General features: G+C 41.6%; 4 protein-coding genes across 8 annotated transcripts; 2 read left to right on the forward strand and 2 right to left on the reverse strand.

Annotated features, from left to right (window-relative positions):
- Nucleotides 1-2,437: 2,437 nt before the first annotated feature.
- LOC115667896 (lysM domain-containing GPI-anchored protein 1) lies at nt 2,438-5,337 on the forward strand. Its single transcript, XM_030589428.2, has 5 exons — nt 2,438-3,200; nt 3,968-4,085; nt 4,201-4,362; nt 4,471-4,502; nt 4,824-5,337. Exons 1-5 carry the CDS (start codon nt 2,525-2,527, stop codon nt 5,102-5,104), a joined length of 1,269 nt encoding a protein of 422 aa, XP_030445288.1. The 5' UTR covers nt 2,438-2,524; the 3' UTR covers nt 5,105-5,337.
- A 1,191-nt stretch (nt 5,338-6,528) lies between these two features.
- Nucleotides 6,529-9,988, reverse strand: LOC115665185 (uncharacterized). The gene is made up of 6 exons (XM_030587076.2): nt 9,577-9,988; nt 9,070-9,187; nt 8,750-8,961; nt 8,632-8,659; nt 7,968-8,076; nt 6,529-6,852 (listed from the first exon to the last, which is right to left on the reverse strand). Exons 1-6 carry the CDS (start codon nt 9,853-9,855, stop codon nt 6,771-6,773), a joined length of 828 nt encoding a protein of 275 aa, XP_030442936.1. The 5' UTR covers nt 9,856-9,988; the 3' UTR covers nt 6,529-6,770.
- Nucleotides 9,989-12,847: 2,859 nt separating this feature from the next.
- Nucleotides 12,848-17,114, forward strand: LOC115665196 (uncharacterized). 4 transcript variants are annotated; one of them, XM_056308520.1, is made up of 7 exons: nt 12,848-12,987; nt 13,766-14,036; nt 14,146-14,207; nt 14,596-14,791; nt 14,888-14,984; nt 16,459-16,600; nt 16,786-17,114. In XM_056308520.1, exons 1-6 carry the CDS (start codon nt 12,940-12,942, stop codon nt 16,550-16,552), a joined length of 768 nt encoding a protein of 255 aa, XP_056164495.1. In that variant the 5' UTR covers nt 12,848-12,939; the 3' UTR covers nt 16,553-16,600; nt 16,786-17,114. The 4 variants fall into 4 exon arrangements, with proteins under 4 accessions (XP_056164495.1, XP_030442964.1, XP_056164496.1 ...); XM_030587098.2 differs by having other exon boundaries at nt 12,849-12,987; nt 16,459-16,541; XM_030587104.2 differs by lacking the exon at nt 16,459-16,600.
- A 41-nt stretch (nt 17,115-17,155) lies between these two features.
- Nucleotides 17,156-20,933, reverse strand: LOC115665175 (WAT1-related protein At4g08300-like). Of its 2 annotated transcripts, none has more exons than XM_056308519.1 (8): nt 20,871-20,933; nt 20,588-20,832; nt 20,333-20,395; nt 19,177-19,293; nt 18,295-18,544; nt 18,019-18,177; nt 17,761-17,912; nt 17,156-17,583 (listed from the first exon to the last, which is right to left on the reverse strand). In XM_056308519.1, the coding sequence occupies exons 2-8, from the start codon at nt 20,788-20,790 to the stop codon at nt 17,277-17,279; spliced, it is 1,251 nt and encodes a 416-aa protein (XP_056164494.1). In that variant the 5' UTR covers nt 20,791-20,832; nt 20,871-20,933; the 3' UTR covers nt 17,156-17,276. The 2 variants fall into 2 exon arrangements, with proteins under 2 accessions (XP_056164494.1, XP_056164492.1); XM_056308517.1 differs by having other exon boundaries at nt 20,588-20,828; nt 20,871-20,880.
- Between the last annotated feature and the right edge of the window lie 5,093 nt (nt 20,934-26,026).

Consider the following 26,026-nt stretch of genomic DNA (forward strand, 5'->3'; position numbering starts at 1 on the left):
TTTGGGGTTAGGATTTAAGGATTTTGGTTTTGAGATTTAGGATTCGGGGTTTAGGATTTTGGATTTTAGGGTTTAGGGCTTGGGTTTTGGGTTTTAGAGTTTCGTGTTTTGGGTTTTAGAGTTTATGTTTTAGGGTTTCGGATTTGGAGTTTTAGGGTTTAGTGTTTCGGGTTTAGGATTTGGGGTTTAGAAGGTTTAGGGTTTTAGGGATTTGGGGTTTAGAAGGTTTAGGGTTTTAGGGTTTTTGATTTTAGGGTTTGGGTATTGAGGTTTAAGGTTTTGGGGTTTAGGATTGGAGGGTTAAGGTTTTGGGTTTTGGGATTTAGGGTTAAGGTTTGGGGTTTGAGGGTTTAGGATTTGGAGTTTTGGGTTTAGTACGAGAATATATTGTGAAAGAGAGAGAGCTAATCTTGTTTCTCCTTTTGTTTCAGAAACAGAAAAGTATATTTTTTTTACTTTTTATTTCTGCTCCAAATCTATTCCCTAACCGCTTTTCTGTTTCGGGGAACAATTACTAAATGGATTTTTGTTCTTTTTTTTGTTATGGGGAACAAAATAACAGAAAAATAGATAAACATAAACGTTACTAAACAGATCCTAAGCCTTTGGATTTCATCCACCTGTATCATTTTCACCCCAATCTTTTGTAATCTTGGTGTTAGTTTGAATGAAATTGGGCAAGAAATCTTTTACCGTAAGTCCAATTTTCCCCCAATGTCATGACTAAGTAAATAAACATAAGGATTTAAAAATTTTATTATGTTTGGCATTTCTTTAAAGGGATATGTGCACTAGAAGTACTAAAACCTAGGGGTGTGCAAAGGAATCGGGAACCACTTAGAACCGGATTGGAATCGACAGTTCTCGTGAGGATCGGTTTGGTTTCCGGTTCTAATTTACTAGAACCAATGAGTGCTTGTCCGGTTCTCGATTTTAGGCTCACCTGGACCGGACCGGTAATATATATTCGTATATATAATTTTTTAGAAAAATTTCAACAAAAAAAATAAAGAAAACATTTTTAGAAAAATGAAAACCATAAAATCCTCAATCTAAAGCTCGACTCTCAACTCCCATTAACTCACTCTTGTGCCTTTAATTGTTCATCGCCTCCCTCTCTCACTCTCGATTATCTCCATTTGCGTGAAATTTGGTGGGACCGGTTCCATGGACTCACTCGAGAACCGGATCAGTGGGTGGATCCATGAAACCAACTGATGGTTCCCGGTTCCAATTTCTTAGAACTGGTCTTTAGTAGGCGGTTCCCAGTTTCATGTCGGGAACCGTTCGCTTGGACCATGCTCACCCCTACTAAAACCTATTGCGAAAGTGTAATTGAATTCTAAAACTTTTAAAAAGAGCGTTCAAGTCATAAATTTTGTCAAATTAGTGCAATTGAGTATTTTTGTTAATTTCGTCCAACTTGGTTAAGGGAAAATATTGACGCGACTTTTTAAAAATATTTTCTCTCATACACGGCGAAGATATGGCTAAAACGACGTCGTTATGGTTCAAATGTATTTTTAACACAAATTTTATTTGAGTTCAATTTAAACAATAACCTAAAATTGAAAAAAAAAAGAGAGAGAGTTGGACCAAGCGACAAGGGTTTTGCAACTCTCGTCGCTACATGGGAAAGATAAAATATTAAAAAAAAGACACGTTAGTATTTTTAGTTAGTTAAGTTAGACGGAATTAACGGAAGGACTTCATTGCACCGATTGATAAATTTTAGAATTTGATTATATTTTTTATATATTTAAAAATTTAATTATATTTTCGTGACAAGTTTTAATTGCTTCGAAGCGAGGAATTAGCACGATGACTCTATCTAGAGATCTTGTAATAATTGGATGTCCATATGGGGGGTAATTTGGGAAGTCAGCTCCAAGGCTCGAAGACCGAGAATCTGACTCCCGGTCGGTCACTCTGTGCAACACTCTTGTCCCCTACCCCTCTCTCTCTCTCTCCCCACCATTTTTTCAAGCTCAGCTGCAGCTTCGTCCTCGTTGGTCGACCCACCTTGTGCAAAGGCATTCCTGCTCAGCCCTTACAGACCTGCCAGACTCTTCCCGCTCCCCTTCCTTCCCTTCGCCGGAAGCTCAAAAAAAATCTCAACTTTGATGCTTCCCCCAGCTCGCCACCAATCTTACTCCATTGATGCTGCGGAGCTCCGTCACTCTCCGGTGAGACGGCACAGGAGGAGCTGCAGAACCCCGGCGACGAAACCCTAAGACCCCACCTCCCGCCCCCTCCCTCCCTCCAAATCCAAGCGCCAAAGCCCTCCCGAGAACCCATCTTTCTTCAGAGCTCGAAAGCCTCCAGTTCCGCTCCAAAGTCCCCGTCTTTTCGGTGTCGCGAACCCCAGCACATTCTTTGACATCGCCCCCGCCCCCCCTCCTGTTGCTCATTCTTTGCTTCCCCCATAAAGAACACTCCACCCAGTTGTACCCTTTCTCCCGGCTTATCTCATCTTCTGCTCTGTGTTTTTTTTCCTAGCTCGCGAGCTAGAACCCCCCCAGAAATGCCTGTCACGGGACCTGCGTCGCTGTCTTCCTTCTCCACCCTTTTCGTCTTCTTGATTTTCGCCAATGTGGCTGTTCTCGTCACCCCCAAGTCCACCATCGAGCCCTGCTCGAACTCCAACTCTTGCAACGCCCTGCTCGGCTACACCCTCTACACCGACCTCAAAGTCTCCGAGGTCGCCTCTCTCTTCCAGATAGACCCCATCTCGCTCCTCACCGCGAATGCCATCGACATCTCGTACCCCGATGTCGAGAACCACATCCTCCCTTCGCAGCTCTTCCTCAAAGTCCCCATCACTTGCTCCTGCGTCGATGGAATCCGGAAATCCGTGTCGACCCGGTACAAAACCCGGCCCTCGGACACCCTCTCGCTGATTGCGGATTCCATATACTCCGGTCTGGTCTCCTCGGATCAAATAAGGGAGGCTAATTCGATATCGGACCCCTCGGTATTGGACGTGGGGCAGAACTTGGTGGTGCCGCTCCCCTGCACTTGCTTCAATGGGACCGATAACTCGTTGCCGGCAATTTATCTGTCCTACGTGGTGAAGCCGGTGGATACATTGGCAGGCATCGCATCCAAGTATTCCACTACAATTACGGATTTGATGAACGTGAATGCTATGGGGAGTTCGGCTATAGATGCCGGCGACATTCTTGCAGTTCCACTGCCAGGTAAATTGTTTGATTGATGAAATGTTGGCAAAATTGTTTCTTAGATGATGTTCCGTTTGTTATGGCTTAATGCTTTCTTCTACCGGAGGGTTGGAATTTGTATAATTAATCACCTTTAGCAGAATCCAAGGATTCGTGGATTTAAATGTGGGTGTTGCTTTACTTTTACAATATTTTGATGCTTTTCGTCCATGGAGTTCGTTTAAATTGCCGGCAAAGTCTGTGTGCTATTGTGTTTATAATAACTTGGTTCCACTGTTTACAAGAAAAAAAGTTTCTTTTACATGATGTGCGGATTCTTGGCTTTCCTCTAACGTTTATTTGGTGCCACTGGTTTTCAACCACAGTGCTTCTAAGTAGGGAACTTCTAATTTGAGCACAACCTTCTGCGTGAGTACTGTTGGACTTTGCGGGGTTAATGGCTTTGAAGAAGCTCGGTGCATATGCATCGGTGGAGTGGAATCATTCATATTAGGGCATATTGATTCTGGATAAGTTTTGCCTTTTCATTCAGTGAAGATTTCGTGATCAGATTGTATTGTCTGCGTTCTATTTTCTGCAATTATGCTTTGTAAAGCTGTTTAAATTGCATGTTTCTTCACCTTCATTTCCTCACTATTTTAAGGTAAACTCTTGCCAATTTGGTGATGAAAGCATCATTACTGCTAATCATATTTTGACTATGCTGGCGTTTTTGTTGCTTTCCTTTTGAAATGGACTTTAGGAAGGCCATGAGTTGGATGCTCACCTTGCTTCTTATGTCACAGCCTGTGCTTCTAATTTTCCAAGATACGCCTCAGATTACGGTCTAATTGTGCCTAATGGGAGCTATGCCATCACAGCAAGCCATTGTGTGCAGTGCAGTTGTGGGCCGGGAAATCTCAAGTAACAGATGTTCCTTCTTAAATCATTTAAAGCTTGTTAGCATGAATTGCCTTTGACAGTCCCCATTAAATTCCTGAAATCATCTTTCATTAACCATTGGCATTTTCTTACACAGATTGTACTGCATGCCTGCTTCACTAGCAGTTTCTTGTTCTAGCATGCAATGTCGAAACAGTAACTTGATGCTTGGAAATGTTACTGCTCAACAGAGCAGTGCTGGATGCAATGTCAGTGCGTGTAGCTATGGTGGTTTTGTCAATAGCTCGATCGTCACCACGTAGGGCTACTACTTCAGGCCTCTTTTGTATTCACTGTCATTTGGGGGTTGAAACTTGGAAGATCTGTATATGCTTTGAGCTGTAATGCACTTTTCTTTACCTTGCAGGTTGTCCGCATCTCTCCAACCGCGATGCCCAGGTTAATCTTGATTGTTGCTGTCATGTCATCGAGTTTCTATTTGGACCTAGGAAAGCTCTTGATCGAGTAAACTAGAAACAAAATAATAAATTATTGTGCTGGACTTACTTTCTGTGACTTTACTCTGGTCATGGGGGCATTGTAACTCTTGCTCTGAGCTTGAATGCCTCATCAATCGATAAATCACATGCTTAAAATTCTTCTTATTCAAAGTCAACATATCTGGTACTGGTAATATTGTTTGTGAATTTCGACCCAAAGAAAATATATTGGTTGTGACTGAGATTGTGATGTGTTATCATTGCCTTGAAACACATGCAGGAGTGCAGCAATTTCCTCCGCTTATAGCCCCACCTTCCTCGGTCATCAAAGATTCAACATTTGCTCCAGCACCCGCCCCGCAATCGGACGGTGCCATTTCACCCACGTCTTCGGTGGTGCCAAGTACAAGTTCGCTTCCAGGATTTAACCCTGCAAATGCTCCTGCTGGAAGTGCTTCGGGTGTCTCTGCTGCTCGCTCATTGATGAATCCTATCGACATTTTACCAGCTGTGGTGACATTGCTTTTGTTTGTCAAGTTGATGATCTTTCCTTCGTTGTGATTCCACTAGGGTGGCTACCACCAGACGGTGAGGGGTTTTGTTACATTGATGTTGCTATGGCCCGGTAAGATTGGTTTCCTCGTTTGTCTGCTGTATCTACGTGTTTCCTTTTCCTTTTTGGTGCCTTATTTATTATTCTATGGGATCAAACTTAATTTTTTTATGTGGAGACGTGAGACTCTTTCGGAGCAATTTGTATCTTTGATTCAGGGAAGGAACCTGTTTTTTTGCTAGCAGAACTTGTTATTTTCAATCCTTTTTCTCTTAATCGATTGACCTCAGTTGATGCATATTAGGTGAAAATGCAAAGAGCAGTCAGCAATTAAAGGCTGAGACAACAGAGATGGTGATAAACTTCTCGACCCTGTAACTCTTACCTATTTTTGGATGACATCCTTAGCACTGTGTATTTATGTCCTTGGCCATTCTGTTGAGGGTAATTTTGTAGCAGCAGGATCGGCTAGTCAGCTTCATTCTCGGCTAAAAATTATGTAGCTAGTCTTATTTCGTCACCCTCGCAGGCAATTCTTACAAATGCGCATTTTGAATACTTTCAAGTTAAATTCGGAGAAACCGATGGCAGCATTCGTCTTGTTAAATGCTTTCGCAGGACATAGAGAGGGAGATCTTCCCCTTACTACATGATCAAATGGCCTATTCTCAGCTAAATTTATCTGAAATGAGCAAACTTGGCCATAATTCGAATCCACTGTGATATTTATCATTTTCTGTGTAGTCCACAATCCTATATCTTGTGCATCCAACTCTCAAATTTAGGTTCTTATTTCGTTTTCAACGCCAAATGCCAAATTTGGAGCAAAAAGCGATTTCTCGAGAATGGATTTCGTTAAGGAGCGTCCCATGAGCACTCGCTCAATTAATGACCTTTAAAAAGAAAATGTATGTTTCCAAAGTACAATTAGTGACCTTCAACAAGTGTCCTAAAAGTACTCTTTAACGTTCCATCCATATATTCATTCCAAAACATAAGCAAACGGGCAGATTCATGAATCGCTGACTTGGCTGGTCGAAAAGTCATATTTTTGATCCTCTGGTAAGAAACCTCGATTAGCGTGTGAAGTACCGGATGGGGCTTAGGCGCATTGCCAGTGTTGAGCTTCTCCACTCACATAAGGTGGGTCCGTGGGACGAGCTCACCCAGTTTTTTGTCAGTACCTTGAACCGAATATTTCCAACATCACAGGCAAGTTCGATTGGAAGGAAGATGTCCATGCAAAATCGTATATAGGATTTGGCATATCCACGACGCAGTAGCTCATTTCCATGGATGTTAAACAATGAAGACTTAACGGGTTCAGCTCAAAAGAACCCTAACAATCCAGGGAGCAGAAGCTCATTTATCGGGTTCAACTCAAAGAACCCTAACAATCGGAGGCTGAAGACAGACCAATCACATCACACTATACACATGAAAACACATCAATAAACAATGGAGTGTTTCATACGTTCCAAAGACTGAGCGTTTTGAATACACATACTTACATCCAAGCTTACTTCAGGAGGATGTGGGAAGAATAATGGAAGCGGAAGCTATTTACATGAATTTACACTGACAAGATGCTGGCAGGACACACCGGCAACAATGCAGCATGACGGAATTATGTTTTACAATTTCTTCTTGTTCTTGCTGTAAAAGTGAGCAATCTTACAGAGCCCTCATAACGACTTTGCTGGTCGTGCAAACACCCGTTGCAGCTAGCTTCAGAACAGCACGACTGCGATACAACCTACAACAATGAACCCGACTTCATAATGTTAAAGAGGCTATCGCATGTTCAAGTTACTCGGACCACTTTCTTCTTCAACCCCCATTTCCATGCATCTACTATTGAAGTAACATTTTTCAAGCATAACATCTTCTATTTATTAAGCCAAAACCACTCTTTGTTTCACTTTTTCATTTCTCCCAAGATTGCCACCAACAACAACTATAAGAAAATGGATCTATTCCAAATTATCTCTGTATTAGATAATAAAAGGATAAAAAGGATACAATTATAACATTTCTCATAACTTCTCATTACATCAACTTCCTTATGGATGGAACTAGCCATTTTCTTATCATAGAAAATCAACCAACTTCATGCCCGTGCCCCCAGATGGGCCCGGACTTAACCGGCACATGGGGCTTGCAATGTTGCATGAGCCTCCAAATTGCCAGATCGCCCGCGCTCCGGGATTACAGAAAAAAAAATACAAATCTTCATGGATGCGTGTAGTGCGTGACCCTACACTAGTTTTAGATACTATTCTTGTTTTATGATTAGCAGAATTCACCCTTTAAGTATGATCAAATGTAATAGAAGCATAAGGGAAAGTAAAACACAAATAGTTAACTTTCAAATCTCATTGATTCTTGACTAGATGTAGCTCAAATGGCAAAGAGGATGATAACCAAGTCAACCCGCATCAAATTAGACTAAAAAAAGCTACCTACAAACGGCCTGAGAAACCAATTGATAGAAGCCCTACTATTAAAACAAGTGCGCCCGAGTATGAAAACAATATTTAGAGAATTACCAACGAAACTTCATCTGGGCAAAGTACACATTAATCACATGTCCATTGTAAGAAAATAAGCATCTTAAGTATGATCATTCCCAACAGCATTACTACAAGAGCTTCAAAGTTCCCTAATTCATGACAGGATCCTACTCAAGAACAACAATGGAAAACACAGAAAGATGCATATTCACTGATGTGACCACCCAGACAAGCGCACACAGTAACGCACCATGGCACATAAACTGACACGAAGAGAGAGAGAGAGAGAGAGAGAGAGAGAGAGAGAGAGAGAGAGAGAGAGAGAGAGAGAGAGAGAGAGAGAGAGAGAGAGATATACCCTGCAAGAGCAAGTCCCCAGGTGGCCAAAGTATAAAACAATGTTCCCGCATGCCATATACTTAAGACCTTCTCCATCTTGCTCACTCCACCTAATGCATTTGACAAAGCTGCAGTAAACGTCATTAGACATCAATTTCAGCGACCACGTAGATAACAACACTTTCGTGGCTGTAAAAGTACCCCATGGAGGAGATCTAAGTTGAAAACAACTTTAAATTCAATGTATCTGATTTAGGTTCAGAAGAACATGAGGTTTTCAGATTATCAAATAATTCTGGGAACACTGCTACAAGAAAGGACGTCTCAACATCACCCAATGGACTATACCATGCAAGCAAAGCCTTTCACTTGCTTTTATGAAGCTTATTAGTGATCTAATCTTTGAATATCCTCCACCAGCTTACGTATTCAGGTTGATTTGTTATCATATGTGGTTTAGTTGTACCGATAAGCAGCTACTGATGTTGGCAGAATATATACAGCAAATAGCATGTCAATTCTCTTCTTTGGTCAAAATGCATGTCCATAAGTACTTTCAAGTCTCAACTTCTTGCACCAGCTAGCTTAGCAGTAATATGCGATCATAAGGATTTGACCAAAAAGCACCCAATGCAATTGCTAAGATGGTCCGTGTCAGTCAGAAAATTCAGCTGGAAACTCACTATTTTGCAGCTCTTCTGGGGTCAAGTTCTGAACACACAAATAGAAATTAATGAGATACAATCCAAAATTATAAAAGTAAAATCGACCATACTCGAAACTGTCTTAAAGAGAATGTACCAGAGATTTTGGGTTTGACAATATGCATCTAGCCATAAAGTTGGCAACTCCATCCACCACGTGTTCCTCACTGATGACGACATACTTCTCGTCATCAATTCCGCTCCACTCTTCAACATTGCTCGGGACCATCTCATCTGTAACCCATACCCACCAACTGGGTTCTTCATGGCCAACATTAATTAGGAATTCAGCAGACTGCATATCAGCTCCTACTCAACAATCCAAAGTTCACAACCAGTTGATAACAAGGATAAAAAAAAAATCCCAGAAAAAAGCCACGCAAAGATCACTCGAAGAAAAAAGAAGCTTCTCGAAACCTGTGGCCTCCCTGAATGGAAATTCATTTCCGGCTCCATTAATTGATGCCTGCTGGAATTCTTTTATCCGATTCAGAAAGTCTTTTGAATCAACAGTTGTTACAAGGTGGGCATACAGCTGCAATCACATAACAAATCCCTCATATGGAGAAAAGAAAACCTTAAAACGTAAAAATTTGTGCAATCTCCAGAATGTCAAATGTACAGTACATAAATGCACTCACACACACGAATTTCTTCAACGAATTCAGCAAGAAAAACATAAAAGCGGACAACGTGCTTCTGCCGCTGCCAAGATGATTGCTTGCTCATAATATCATGATAGCTTAAGCACTCAGCATATAAGAGAGAAACAATCCGCGACATAACGAACTCGCAACTCCTAACGCAATCGCAATTGGCCGCGAATCACTCGCAACTTCAAGGGACGGAAAGGAAAATTCTCACAAACAGGGAGCTCCAAAAGATCAGCAAGAAACGAAGAGAAAGGGGCAAGCTTTTACGCACATCGGGAGGGCAATCGTTCAGCAGGCAAGGCAGTTCGGAGACATTCTGGAGCAGCTTCAGGTTCTGCTCCAGCAGGTTCCTCAGCCGCCGGTTCTCGCGTCGCAGCGACTCCAGTTCATCCTCCGAGGACGGCGAACTCGAGGCTTCGTGCTCGTGCTCGTGCTCGTGCTCGTGACCGTGGGGGTTGTGGTGGTGATGGTGGCACTCGATCGCCTTCCACGCCACGTCGGCGACCTCGATCACCGTCTTGGCCACCTCGATCGCGCCAGGTTTCCCCATCGATTGGATTCCGACGAAGCTCTTTCTAGGGTTTCCGTCGCGGGCTCGTGTCTGGTGAAAGGGGGAAAATGGTGATGATGCAGATGTGGAGATGGAGATGGAGATGTCGTCGCGTGTTTCGTTTCTGTGTTTTGCGTTCCTCGTGGCGCTTTCTTTTGGGACATCACAAACGCTTTATTTATGAAATTTGCCCCTACAGATTCCCAATTTGACCCGCATCAAACTTTTACTTTTAGCAATTCACCCCCCACGATTTCACAGTTGTTGGCAACCTTCTCCCCCGATTGCTTTGCCTATCAATTAAATCCCTCTCAGATTAACTTCAGTTGGTGAAACGTTTAAATGTAAATGGTAAAAGATTGAGATTGTGAAATTTCTTGGTCACTGGTCCTTGGACTTTGATTTCTTCGTATTTAATCTTCTTCTTTTTTTTTTTTTCGAAAAATGACATTCATGTAATGGAATAATGCTCGAGAGGTAGAAGGCTTTCAAGCCTAGCGAAGCCAAAATAACTATGAAACAAAGCAAATATCAGAAAGCAAATGACAAAGAACCACCTTCCAAAAAAAAAAAATGACAAGGTAAAATCTGCAACTAGAAGCACGTTTTCATCTTTCAAGAACAGATTTATGATCGGCAGTTGATCCCAAATTCACTGATGAACACACACCGACATATCTCGCTCCATTTGCAACGGCTCGCGGTGCAGTTCAACGTCCTCATTGCTATGCAGAGACACCAACGTGAAAATGTTGAAAGAACACATATCAAATACCTATAAGGAACTCCCAGCTCTATATCTATATCTAATTCAAGAGACTAAAACCCCAAAACTTAACCTAAATCTAAATCGGGAGAGTAGAGCAACCTAATTTCGAAGACATTGTGGAGTCACGGTATGAACATCCTCCTCGGTAGCCGTCGATTGGACGAATGATCGAACTCTATGATACCCAAGATCAACTGCATAAATTTATTCACATGCACAAACTCCTAAATCAGATTGTAAGAGAAAAGAAAGACCGAACGCTTCAAAAGAAAGAAGAGAGAGGGATAGAAGGTCTCGGGGATCGCACTGCGGAGAGGCGGCGGCGGCTTCGATGGAAATGAGAGGAAACTCTAATATAGGGAAAATAAAGGAAACACCGACCCTTGTGTATTTAATCATTCTAATGACCGAGTAAAACTTACCTTCTTTGCGTCCGTAATCTCATTGAGTTCCGATTTTGATGGACGACTTATTTCTAAATTGCAAAGATGGTCATTGTACTTTAATTTGGTTGCATCAACAGTAACAATGCTGTTTTCTCATTTCAATTGGAGTCATCGATCTTTCAAAACATCCGGTGTGATTTAAATCGGAAAAGATCAAAGTATATAAGTTACAAAGAAAGTGAGATTCATTCGCAACAAAAGTGAGAATTTCGAGTCCAACTAATTAAATGAAATATATACCGTGGAATATATATATATATATATATATATATATATAAATGATAAGATGCGAAATATTTTCTATGAACTCGTAAATGGTCATTTGTTATTATTTTGAATTCTTCTTACAAGCAGTAATGCTGATTTATGAAACAAGTATAGTTAGGAAGTGATTTATATTGACGAATATTACACGATATTGTATTCTGATTACCTTGATTCGGCCATGGATATTCTATATGGATTATGTTTTTAATTTCTATATCTTATCGTAACATTCGGACTTTAATTTTTATTTACGATCGAATGCGAAATACTTAAAACCTAATTAGTATTCTATATTTAAAACGACGCTTCGAAATTTAAGATGCTTTTTTGCCCGATTTATAAAGTAGGAGGAAAACTGATAACTACTTTTCTTTTAAGCCCGCTATCAATTGCTCTTGAATAAAAAGGTCGGGGTGTGCAAAAGAACCGGATCGGGGGGAATGCCCCGAACCGGCCGGTTTTAGACGGTTTCGATTAGAACCGGTGAGTACCGATCAGGTACTCATTTTCAGATGTATTTTTTTAATCTCTATGTTTTTAAAACCTTAATTCCTAATCCCAGCTCTCTCTGACGCTTCTACCCCGAGAGCTCCATCGATCCTCAGAGCCTTCCGTATTTTTCTGCGGCCGAGCTCCCCCCCATCGTGCCATGGTGGCGGCGACGATACTCCCGGGATCTCGGCACCGAGGTCCTAATCCCCGTATGTGCCGTCTTCGGCATCGTCTTCTCTCTTGTATAGTGGCTCCTCGTCCCCAAGGTCGAGCTCTCCTCCCCGGCGAGACCTCCGCTCCCGCGAACAACGGGTATGCCGATTACCTGATCTATAGGGAGGAGAACGTCAACGACCACGGCGTCGTCCTCAAATATGTCGAAGTCCAGAGCGCCGTCTTTGAATGTGAATTCTTTAATCTACCATTGCCCTTTGTCGGGTTCGCTTGCATCTGGTTTTTAGCGTGCGAGAATTTCTCTCGTCTCAGGTCTTTGATTAAATAACACTTTCTGTACATATCTGAAATACGAGACGGACCGAGTTCGGACCCATCTGGGAATCGGTTCTCGGGTCCAAAAAGTAGTGGGGCTCTTTCCGGATCCCGTTTTGTGAAACCGGCGGATCCGTTTGTGATATCGGATAATCCAACGTCGTCGTCTGTAATTTCGTTAAATTCAAGGCGTAATTTTTGATTTGGGACTTTATGTGCACTATGGTAAAATTTCGGGAAATTACATCAACTTTTTCGCTGTTGGAGAAACGTCCTCTTCAGGTAAAATCCGGGAATCGAAGCCGTGGATTCTTCTGCGGAGTCGGGCAAAGTTGACCATCATCATCCCCCCGCTCGTTCCGCTTTCTCTTTCGTTCGCGAGATTCTATAGCAGGCGTTCGAGGGACGGCGAATTGGTTTTGCTGCTCCACTTCTTCTCTCCGATTCCGATTCGTATTCGTCGTGTGAAATTCGCCGCGTCTTCGTCTTGGTCTCTGTCGCCGACGGGCCCTTGCTGTTTCAGACCCATCAAAGCTTCGTTCTTGGCGGCTGTTCTCTTTTGGGTGCCCGAGATATTTGCGTCTCTCAATTCTCTTCTGCGCCATTTGTGGTTTCAGAAGCATGGGCAGCGCGAACAAAACGCGGGGGCCAAATTGCTGGGCTGCTCAGGTGAGTGCTGTTGGCTCTGGCTTGTGTTCATAGCAAAATTGCTCGGGCATGAGTTTCTCTTCAGCGAATTTTGGAAGTGGTTTTTGTATTGACGGTTTTTGGGATCATCCCAGGTTGCCTTTCTTGATATCTTGTCTCGGGCAAGAGTCAATGGAGGCTGGTTAGTGCTGATTTTGATTTATGTGTATGCGATTCGATAGCCCAGTAAGTAGACATGGAACCAGAATATGACGGGTCCATTGTGTTTTTGGTCGGTTTTCTTAGGAAGGCAAGCCGAAACAAGGCAAAGGGCACACGTAATTAACGTCCTTTTCTTCAACTAAGCACAAAATGAAGGGAGTACGTTTTCCTTTGGATAATTAGATTAGCACTAGGAAATTATACGAAGATGGGTAGGGAGCTGAATTATAATTTGTAGCACCAAATTTTGCTCATTTACTTTTGCAATCGGTGGGAAGAGATGGCCTCATCTCTTTTTTCCAGGACATGCGTGCTAAAACGTGCCAGTTGCACTGTAATGGAGATGAGTAGGAGCAGCTGACCAATATGCAATGTCCATGTCCTTCCAGATGCGAAGGACATGAGAAGTGTCTTTTTTACCGAATGAAGAATAGAAATAATATGGTCTCCCAGCTGTCAATTGGGCTGATTGTTGCTGGGGAGGATATGCGTGGCCAGAAATCTCTTTTGGGATTGTCTTGTCGTAGATTTTAAGGATGATTTAATTAAACTTCGTTTCTAAATTTTTGTCACCTAATGTGTTTGTAAATCGTCGCAGGTCGGAAGTTTCAGTCTTCGACTTATTTGGCACTTTATACATTTTATTATCAGCACATGTTTCTTTGTGCTGGGATTAGCTGGTGCAGTTGATAGTTATCTTATCTCAAGTGGACTGTTGAAGAAATATAATGACCTTAATCTGGGGAAGCTCCGGTATCTGGCCATTGTGGTGGATAGTGATGAAGCTCGGAAAACTTCACAAGTTATTAAACTTCTGCAGTGGCTGTCTGATATTGGTGTGAAACACGTGTGCCTATATGATGAAGAAGGTGAAGATGCTGTTTTATTTTCCATTTGATGCTAGTGCGGTACAAAAAGTTTGTGATACTGTGGAAGTTACTCATGCTGTACCATTGACATATTTTTGGGAGGGTTTAGGGGTCCTGAAGAAATCTAAGGATGCTATCTTGGAGAAGTTGAGCCATATCAGATTATTTGAGGTACTAAATATGGCATATATTGTTCGACTTTGATACATCTGCATTTGGTATTGTGCAATATGCTCAGTAACAGAAACTCATTAACATACGTATTGCTATGTAAACTGAACGTTATTTGGTATATTAATTTGATTCAAGAGGGTTTGTGGCACTTATGTGGGTTAGGAGCATGAATGAACTGAATGGTATGTCTAAGACAGCCATATGTTAGTGTTCTGCTATCTGTTTTCTTTTGACTTTTACATATTTTTGGGTAATCCGAAATGATAGTAATCAACCTTTAAATTATAAAAAGTAGGTAAACTTTTATAGTTTATTCCCTTTTCATGATTTATCCAGCGTGAAAATTTTAGACCTTCTTAATGATATCATGCTCTCCTATCTGCAGGAAACTGATGAGATATCACCCCTTGACAAAAAAAACATGAACCTTGAACTTGCTTCACCATCTGATGGGAAGGAAGCCGTGGCAAAAGCTGCCAATTTGCTTTTTACAAAGCATTTGGAACTGAAAAATACCACAGAGGATCAGGGGGAGAATATCTTTACAGAAGCTAATATGACTGAGGCACTCAGAACTATTGGTTTGTGTTGCTGCTCACTTCATTCCAGGTTTAAAAATTTGAGTATTTTTTGAACTGGCATTTTTATATGAATGTGCACCTTTGATGCATATGTAGGTTGTAGTGGGCCAGAACCTGACCTCCTATTAGTTTATGGACCGGCAAGATGTCACTTAGGTTTCCCCCCATGGAGGCTCCGATATACAGAGATTGTGTGAGTTCTCAAATTATTCATTACCTCCCAGACTTGTACGTCTTTTTAGTGATATTCATGCTGTCTGGAGAAGCTCCCGAAATTGGAATTATGGATATATATTTTTCTTTTTTTTTTATATACAAAACAAGCATTTGTGCAGAAAATGACGATATAACAATTTGGGCTGGCCAAAGGGAAGATCGGGTGCGGAACACCCTTTCCTTTTCTCCCGCCTCGTAAAGAAAACTATTTACTATCTATACTCGTTGTTGCCTCAGGGATCAAGCCAAGCTCTACCATTTTCATATATTATAAGTGTGGTGGGGCCTGATCTGCCTCAGGGATCAAGCCAAGCCTACCCATTTGGGTTGAGGTACTGCTAAAGGGAGTGAGTTGAGAATGGAACAGGCTTATAGAAGTAGTTGAAAAGAGCTAGGTTAGACTTTGATTCCAGAATAGTTGTAATGTTAGTGGAATTACAGGATATGTTGGTACTTATACCTCAGGGAAGATAACTGGGAGAAAAGGCTCAATTTCCTCGGAGATCCACCAGATTAATCAATTACTTTTGGCCCGTCCCTCACGCCATTAGCAGTTTAGCAACTGCTGAATAAAAAAACCCTGGGGAGGAATCCCCTGCTGCTGTGGCTGTCCCTGCATGACATCCTTAGCTGCATTTTGTAGTCAATCAATCACTGGCTAATGAAATGCAGCCTGACATTGTTTCTTGTGTTAAGGCTGAATCTACTACGCAACAAAAAGTTATTTCATTTGCCAGTGAAGCAACAGTATTTGTATCTTCTCTCGGAACTTAAAATAGAATTATTAGAGGCCCATAGCTTCTGAAGTAACAAAATATCCTTCTGCTGGACCTTTGACTGTGTCATCAGTGTTCTTTTCCTTTGATTTTCTTTCTAGGGTTGTCCCTCTTTTTCCAATAAGGGTTTAACTCATTGACTGCTGATGAAGTTGATACAACACTGTTTCTAATCTTAATTATCAGAATGTGCTGATCTTCTGTTACTAAAGGGGGCCTCATGACCCAACGTAAGTTCTGTAACCTGAATTTAATGCCTGTGACGAGCGACAATTAGACTTAACCTCAAAATCTATGTCCTTCAGTTGTGTGAGTTTTTTTTTTGGTTTTTATTTATTTCTTGTAACTTTTGACAGTGCTTATGGTGCCTTGGACGCGAAATAATTCTCAAGAGTTGACTGATATTTCTAGTTTTGAAATCTTTTGGAATTGGATGCTCTATATCTGCAGTATATATGGTCATATTGATGGGAATAATTGTTAGGACGGTCTTCATTACATGGTTTTCTTTTTGCCACATAAAGTTTGGTATACAACCCGTTTTTTTTTCTTTTCACGGGATACATGGGACATATCGAATGCTCTTCCTTTGATTTATTGGTCTGGTACTGTGAAGTGGTCCTTTTGCTTGCTCTTTTTTTCCCCACTAAACTGTATAGTTTTCTCTTATTGCAGACACATGGGATCCTTGAAATCCATGAAACATGGTTTGCTAATGAAGGCTATTTACAAATTCACATTGGTTCGCCAAAATTATGGTATGGGATGAGCGTATTTTAAGACATTTCTTTGAAATTGAAAACTGCAACCAAAGAGAGTCTAATCTACTGCCACCAACCCATTCTAGTGTCCTGTTACCTCTGTTCTGATCGTTCGATGAAATTCATTTCCGTTGTTCTTTACCACTCAAGATTACTATCCAGAGATAACTTTTTGGTTGGAATTTCAAGCTACTGTCAATGACCGTTTGGCTGACAATTTTTCTGTTGCTTATTATAACAGGTAAATGAGACTGTCTTCGAGAAGATCAAGATCTGGACAAGGCAAGCGGCGATGTATAATTGGGAACAACATTGTTTCACCATATTCAAAGATTGAATAGGTATATTCTGTACGAGCACTGAATGTATACTGGAATCTCAGGGAAGAAAATCTGGTCCGTTTTCCTTATATCGTCAGCTTGATCGAAGTCGGAATCATGATTATGGGGCTTCAACTTCTCGGAGTTTCTCGAATGGGACCCGAGTTCTCCCCCATTTACATTTCGTTGTGTATCTGTAACTGTCAGGCACAGTTAGTGAGTGAATAAGTTTTGATCTCTTTTCTTCCAACAGAGTCCATAGATTTTCTCTGCTCGAATCAAACGTACATCGGTTCCAAAAACATTATTCCACATAAAATCGAGAGAGCATCTTCATTAGTTTATTGGTTATACATGCCAGGCTTCAACACAAAAAAGAAAGGATCGTGTTGAATGCTACATATTCAAATTCCTATCTTGTTGTGGGAGAGAGAGAGAGTTGTACAGACAAATGTTGTCCGACATGAGATATTCGCGTGTCGGTAGTATTTGAAGAGTCCTCTTGGTCTTGGAGACGATTGTTTCCCGAAATCCTCGGTATCTCAACTTGCTTATGGACTTTATGCTCTCCGTTGCTTGACCTAACATCAGTGATCGGCAGTTCGGAGGTCGGAACTTTCTCATCCAGCATCAATGGCGTCGACTCAGTTTGATGGTCTTTGCTCTTACCCCACACCACGGTGTAAAGACCGACCACGATGAAAATTGCCCCGATGATGCTGGATCAAAGGGAACATACAATACAAGTAACTTAGTAAACGCGATCAAAGGGAACATACAATATAAGTCGCTCAGTAAACGCGATCAAAGGGAACATACAATATAAGTCGCTCAGTAAACGCAATTTCCATTGTTTACGCTGAAACCCTGATGCGAGAAAGCGGGTGTTTTCGTACCTTCCAAGGTGAATCTTCTCGGCTAACACGATGGCGCCAAGAGCAGCGGTGATAATCATGCTGAGCGGGCTAAAACACGTGACGAACACCGGCCCTCGCTCCTTGATCACTACTCCTTGCACGTAATATGCTATTCCAGAGCAAACCACGCCCTAGAATATTTTCCAAGAACATTAATATTTGGGGAAGAGTCTCACAATGCAAGAAGACTCTCGACTCTCTTAGGACAAGCGACGCATCGAGTTTAATTTTACTCACGGAATAAACAGCGGCGAGCAGCCTAGAGTCCCAGCTGATTTGCCAGACGCTCATGTCGCGCTCCATCACGAGCGAAACTGCCGCGCCTTCCACGGATCCCATCAAGCATATAAGTGCTGTCAGTGAGAGCTCTGCTGGGTACTTCTTCAACGTAAATGACTGTACCACAACATCGCAATTACCTTAGAAGCTAGCTTTTCCTTAAACTCTGATATAGCTTAAGCTCATTGAAAAACAAATTTGCTAATATGACCTATAAAAACTTGCGAATGTTACCTGCAATATGAAGAAGCCGGACCAACCGCAGCAACTGGCAAGGAGCATGAGCGTGCCGGTGACCCAATGCTGGTCAGCCGACCCGTTGGGGGTGCTGCCACCTGCGTGGTGGTGGCTTGTTCCACCCGACCGTATAATGTCGATGATGGGGCCTTTGTACAGCGTCATCACCATTGCTCCGGCAACAGTCACCGCTGTCCCGATCACTTTAGCTAGGCTCTGAATCTTCTTCACGTTCACCTTCTCTAACCTTCAAAAGAAAAAAAAAGCAGCAATTACAACATTATTTTCTATAATGAGATCCCACGTTTTGATTCGTTTAATTGACCCGTGAGCCACACGCATGAAAATGTTTGTTCTCTATCTTCAAGTGAGTAAATTGAAATTACAATTTTACAAGAACAAAATGATCAATATTAGACAGTCAAGATTGATTTCAGAAACTGATCTGCCAATTCTGCACTTGTTACAATCAAGAATGGTTTTCAGAAGTTAATTCTAGAGCACCTTCAAAAGCATCGGCCCCCACACGCGCACATAATTTTTGAACCGACATACTATTAATATTATTATTCGCTACCGCATGGACGAGCCATGTATCCCGACACACGTGTTATTCCTCGGAGCCTTTCATAAGTTTCGATGCAAGTGATGCAATGATCCACTAGTTTTCAGTATCATAGTAGCCACTAGTTATTGTGGGTGGAATATTCATCTGTGCCGCGATAATCCACCCGACAGAGAAGAAAATGATGGACACATACCATTCATGGTTTTGTAATGATATGTATCGATACCTATGATATTTGTCGGACTCACCGCCAATAGGCCAGTTTTCATTTTCTCAGCAGTGTTTTCCATAACCGAGAATGTCGATCATACCTGAAGGCGAGTGCCATGATGAATGTGACGGCGGGGAGGACATTAACGGTGGCTGATGCGAAAGTTGCAGACGTCGACTTCATCCCCACGTAGTATAAGTTCTGATCCAACACCGGCCTTGGAAACAAAAAAGCAAGCATCAGATCCCAGAAAAGCTGACTCCCTCAAGAATCGAAAGCTGACGTGATTTCTGTTATTATGAACTAACATAATGATGATAAATGCTGATTAATGAAGTTAAATGTCATCTGTCACATCTCATCCGACCTCGCTGTTGCTCAATATTGTCAATCATCTTGGTATTCATGGACTTCACATGTATATGCTACCCAACACCGTGATGTGTTTTGTTTATTTAGGCTCCGTTCATTTTACGAAAAATATTGTGCTTCCGAAAAATATTTTTTAAGAAGCTATTTTCCTGGAAAATGACACAATTTTCCAGTGTTCCACTAAAATCTGAAAAAGTCTCGGAAAATATTTTCCTTCATACATTATTTTTAATAATTTTTTTTGTATTTTGTCCTCTGCCGGTTGCCGGCCATGGCGACAGCTGGTGACCGGCCACAGGCGAGGCTCGGCCTCGCTCGACCAAGGCTGGCGAGGCTCGGCCTCGCTCGACCAAGGCTGGCGAGGCTCGCCGTGGCCGGCGACCGACCTCGGGCAAGCGAGGCCTCGCCTTGCCTTGCCTCGCTAGATCTGGCAAGGCTCGGCCTCGCCTCGCCGGTCTCAAGCTCGGCCGAGCATCATCGGATCGAGCGAGGCGAGGCGAGGCTAGGCTCGGCCTTGCTCGAGCTCGCCGGCCATGGGACGAGAGGACGAGCAAGGCAGCAGTAGGGGAGGAGCAGACGAAGCGTGAGGCAGCAGAGGAGGAGGAGCGTCTTTGTAGATGAAAACCTCTGTCGGTTGCGTGAGAACGACGGTGAAAAGGAGAGAGAAGAGGAGAGGACAGGAAGATTGGAAAATGATTTCCTTTCCTGAAGGAAAGGAAACTATTTTCCTCAGTTTTCAAAGGAACTTTTCCATTGATCGGAAAATATTTGCCTCGACCACTCAATAACGGAGCCTTAGTGTTGTGTAATACTTCAAAACCACTTAGTTTTTTTCTTTCGTTTTAGCTTTTGGGTGATGGGGGTGGGAAAGGGGAGAGCATTACTCAAGGAAACCAAGCACCATTATCCTCAGAAAGATTGGGAGGGTCAGCTTCGGCCTTATTTTCCTGCCACCAAAAGGTACCAACACACACAAACAAAGTCAAGTACAGATGAGTCTGACATGTTTGAGCAAGGACAGATCTCAGAGAGAGAGAGAGAGAGAGAGAGAGAGAGAGAGAGAGAGAGAGAGAGAGAGAGAGAGAGAGAGAGAGAGAGAGAGAGAGAGAGAGAGAGAGAGAGAGAGAGAGAGTAAGAACCTTTCGAGGACAAAGGCAAAAGGGGCGATCAGTAGGGTCGCGACAACATGGCGATACACGGCCAAAATGTAGTGACTCATGCCGTGGTTGAGAGAGACGAGGGTGATTATGTACATCCCGGCATACCCGAACTGCAGCGACACCATTGCCAAGTATGGCTTCACCTTCTTCATCCCAGACCAAAATGCCCCTCTCTCTCCCATCTCTCTCTCCCTCTCTCTCTCTCTCTGTCTCTGTCTCTCTCTCTCTGTCTCTGTCTCTCTCTCTCTCTCTCTCTAAGTACTTCCTCTATGCGGGTTTGTATAGTTTATGCATTGATTGGAAACACGGGCCTTCTTATAGACAAGTAAAGCAGCACAACAATGAGAGAGAGAGAGAGAGAGAGAGTCATTTTCTCACCCACACATTATCCATGCATGTCCAAGAGAGCACTCCCTCTCACTCCTTTTTTTGGGTGTTTGATAACAATTAGCCAAAAAGAAAAAAAAGTTACCTGTCAAGAACCGGGATGATTAACTCTCGCTAACCATACTCAGTTCTTTATTTTCATTCACTTTCGTATCTCAGACTTAATAACATTTCAGAAAACATTCTAATACCGTACAAATCATGTAAGTTACGTTTTACGGAATATTTAAAATTTGAATCATTAGATTTCCTAAATCGAACGTAGATAGTACCATTTTATTCTCTCACGGAACATCCATGCATGTCAAATCGCACTCACTCTCACTATTCTCTCTCTCTCTCTCTCTGGTTGGAGATTCCATTACCCATGAACTTGAAACACCCACTTCCCAATCACTTGGAATCTCTTTCCCTTTGGCGATAGAATCAAAAGACACCAAGAGGAGTGGGATTCGCGTAGGTCTCTCAACAACTGTGTAAGCTCAATGCCTCCATGTCTATCCTATTCATCTCCTGTAACTAAAGGGTTTGAATGGAATTGACCGGCTAATGAGAGCAAAGCTTGGTGTTTTCCCATGATGCAAGCAAATTCGAGAGTCGTGTGGCGTTTGCAGAAGAACAGCTGCAGTGATAGGCGGTAGGAATATCGGGTGGAAGACACCATTTCCTAAAGATATTGGATGGTGAATGAAAAGAGAATATACCATCCTTGATTGGGGGATTAGCTTAGTGGGTTTACAGAAAATTTCGGCCTAAATCCAGTGAAAAAGCTAAAGATTTGAGTGACTTGGAAACTTGTCTAACTTTGTAATGTTTTCCGATGCCGCAAAAAAAAACATGCAGCGTGTGGGAAACATGAGGCAAAGAGTATACGTAAGTGAATTTACATGGTATGCTTACTCATGCTCCATTTCATCAGAAGATGCAACCAGCACTAGTTGAAGATTAACATAGATACACGTGTGCGTATGGTAGACAGCTTGGATTGTAATCGACTCGAGCTAAAGAGTCAACTATACTTTAATGCCAAAAATAAAACTTACATGTTGTTGATGAAATTCACTAATAATGCATCTATTTGATGAGTTACAAATTATGAACATCACCCACAAGTAAACTTAACTTAATATAAACGTAGGTAATGTCCTTTGCAACCTGTCAAATAGAAGAGTGGGGTGGAGGAAAGGGATAGAGGAAAACATTGACCTGAATTGCCTGGTAATGAAAATTTACGTGCAATATTAGCCATTCACTACCAAAAAACACAACGTAATGCAGTACACAGAACAGAACAATACTGCAACTTCACATATGTACCATCGATTTTTCCCCTTTATGGATTGAAACAATCGATAAATTGTTATGTTCGCTAGTAAGCAACATATTGCGATTCAATTAAGTGAGTTAATTTCTTTTTACTGGAATGCAGATGATCAAATCCAATTTTGGGTAATAATAACCTCCTATTCCTTCAGATAAGACCGCAAAAAACCCGTTTAATCAAAGACTAGTTGATCTTCTCAATCCTTTTCAAAGAAGTCATGTTCTTTCCAACCACTACTAAATCCATCAATTAAAGCAATATCAGTATGTTCTATCAACAATCAAGTAAAAAGAAGGAAGACAAAGCATACAAAATCTGGCAGCTCTCGCATCAGAAGTGAATAATTCTTTGTCACCCTCTTTTTTCCAAAACTAAAGCTGGCTTTACGCTCTCACGTTGAGTTACGCTACCTAGACATCATCGTAGTCGATCTCAAAGCATATCTTCTCTCTCTCTTTTTAAGGCCAAGTCAGTTTCAAGCATTTCAATCGACTCAAAGATGGAATAAACATCAACTCGGATTTGGCAACTGCCCAAACAAAGAAAATCTAATTCTTGCCCTCCATTCACAATGTCGTCATAGCCATCTTCCGAATCTCTCGAATATAATTGAGTCCCTACACCTTAAAATTAATATATTTGCGACCTTAATAACATTCGATAATAGTTAATCAAGCTAAGATCTGAACTCTTCATCATATTCTAAAGGATATTTTAACAGAGGAATCTCGAAGTCCTTATAAAGAAATAATTATTGGTAGATTTTTCTTTTTCCTCTTCACGAGTTACAAACACATGGGAGGACAAAGGCCACGAATCGTTGTGGGTGCTTTTCGAATTAGGATTCCAATATGAGAAATTATAGCTGGGTTGGCGGATTCCCATTTCCACAATATTATAAAATTTATGGGAACCACCTGAGAAAAAGTTATGCCATTTTATAAAAATAAGGGTATGGATACTAGGCTGCTAGGCAAGCTTTTAAAAGAATTTTTTGTTTATTATTTTATTTTTCTTCCTTTTGATAGATTTGGCTGTAGACGGAAAGAATATGTGGTCGATAATTCTAGAAAAAGAAGAAGGATTAGCGGGTAAAATCAATAATAAATATATGTCATTGCTTGTCATCATTGTCACCCATCAACGGAGAACATATGCATAAGCACACGATTGGTCGACTCGCATCGATTGGAGTTTTGGGAGTCAGATTTGCTCGGTGGACAAAAAAAACCTAATCAAGCGGAGAGGCGGGCTCGACGCCATCGGAATCATGGAGGCGAGCACTTGAACATCATGTGATTAATGTCAATCTTAGATAGCTACATTAACTTTTCAAAACTACTATAATCATTAATTGCTACACGCGTGGATTCTTCTACGAATAGAGCGAAGTGGATTGCAATGTCCAATCAAGGTTGACATAGGTTACATCATGCAACAACATGAACAGGATAATAGAGAAAGGTTGACAAAACTCATCAGCACAAACTGGAGACAGGATGCACCAAATTAGACGGGCACGAGGTGGCCGTCGAGCGGTTTCAAATTCGTGCAAAGTTGGGGGAGAGAATTAGAACCCTATTCTTCAGTCCCCACCATGATCGACAGTGCTTGCTGAGGAGGATCCGTGTGATCGATTTCGATGAGCATTTTTCAACGCGCAAAAACTTTCTTTTTGTTGGAGTTATCCCAAATCGGTTGTGGATAGAGCAGGTGATCGGTTTATAAATATAAGGAAAAGTCTCACCCTTTGAGCTAATTTAGCTTTTGGAGCGAGGGAGGCCTAATAGCACTCACAACTAATATAAGAGCCCAGGTCACTAATAAATTTGGACCCAAGAGTCACTCAGAGAAGGTTGTCGGTGTGAGGGGACGATTATTGGAGTTATGCCACGTCACTTGTGGAAGGGGCAGGTGGTTAGTTTATAAGAGTGAGAGAGGCCCAAAATCACCCAATATTTTTTCTCTATTATTAAAGTAGGAGCAAGAGGGTTTTGATTGAGAGATTGAGATAATTACTAACCAGAAATGGCACCAATGTCGTACCAAGTTGGTGTCCTATCAATAGAATATTCTGGACTCACGTTAGAACATCATCAAATCAGACAAAGATGGAACATGTTCCATCTTCAATTCGCAATCCAAATGGTATATGATGTTGGATGCTTAAAGTCCACCAGATTTTGTCTACTTTGTATTGTAGTTGTATCCACAGACAAGTAGACTCACGGAGTCACGAGTATTTAGCGGATGGTTTCTTTTATATTGGGAAAAGTGCCAAAAAAGTCCTAAACTTTTTGTATTGATGATAATTTAGTCCTAAACCTTTTTTTGGTGCCAATTCAGTCCTAAACCTTTTGTATTGGTGCAAATTTAGTCCTAAACCTTTTTTCGGTGCCAATTCAGTTCTAAGCCTTTTACATTGGTGCCAATTCAGTTTTTCCGATCAATTTTGGTAGGATTTTGCTGACGTGGACGCCGGCCGGTCACCAGTGCTGACGTGGACAACTTTTGATAATATTTTAATATTTTTTGAATTTTTATTTATTCTTTTATTTTATTTTTTTTCCACCCTCTTCCAATCGCCGGACCGGCGACCGGCCAGAGGCTAGAGGCTGGCGAGGTCGACCTCGCCGGCAGTTGGGCGAGGCACGACCTCGCCAGATTTGGTGAGGTCCAGCCTCGCCCAACCATGGCGAGGCTCGCCTTCGTTGTCGCCGGCGAGGGCGAGCCTCGCTGGCCTTTGGCTGGTCGCCAGTCCGGCGACTGGCTAGAGGAAGGAGGGAGGGGAGGGAAAAAAAAATGAAAATTCAAAAAAAATATTATTAAAAATTGTCCACGTTAGTGCCGGTGATCGCCCGACGTCCATGTCAGCAAAATCCGGCCAAAATTAGCCGGAAGGACTGACTGAATTGGCACAAATACACAAGGTTTAGGACTGAATTGAAACCAAAAAAAGGTTTAGGACTAAATTGACACCAATGCAAAAGGTTTAGGACTGAATTGGCACCAAAAAAAGGTTTAAGACTAAATTGGCACAAATGCAAAAAGTTTAGGACTTTTTTGGTACTTTTCCCCTTTTATACTTGTTTAAAAGTTGATAATTTCGCATAAGAGTTAAGTTATGTCAACGACAGTTTGAAAGTTATTAGAAATGTTCGGTGATTCAAAATTAGATCAAAGAAAACATCAGCAAGAGACGCAAATAAGAGTTCGTAACCTTGAATTTATTGCAACTTCATCGGAAAAATTCGGAGTCCCTTAAACTAGAGCTACGTCTAGTTGATGATTTCATTATAATTAGCATCTTTGACCTCTTAGTTACATCCCTCAATTACAAGAGAAAGATAATATATATATGTAATAATTTGATTCAAAATAGGAAATCTCTTTCTAGGAAACCTACTCCAATTAGGAAACCATTCAATTAGGAAATCCTGTCGCTAGGGAGTATGAATCACACCCCAACAAATTAACTCAAATAATGTTGGTAGCTTCAATAAAAAATGGGTAAGCTATTAGAAAAGTTGGTAATTCAGACACAACCTTGGGTAAATGGCTCAAAAATAAGATTTCATGACCTCAAACTAATTGGCAATCTTATCGAGGAAAAAATTGAGTAAACAATTTAAATAAAGTTGGTAATTTCTTATAAAAGTTGATAACTTCAGTAAAAGTGGGTCAAGTATTAGAAAATTCGGTATTTC

This window comes from Syzygium oleosum, unplaced genomic scaffold, assembly GCF_021117445.2.
Source record: "Syzygium oleosum isolate NSW1041296 unplaced genomic scaffold, Sole_v2.1 Sole_v2.02, whole genome shotgun sequence".
Classification (NCBI taxonomy): domain Eukaryota; kingdom Viridiplantae; phylum Streptophyta; class Magnoliopsida; order Myrtales; family Myrtaceae; genus Syzygium; species Syzygium oleosum.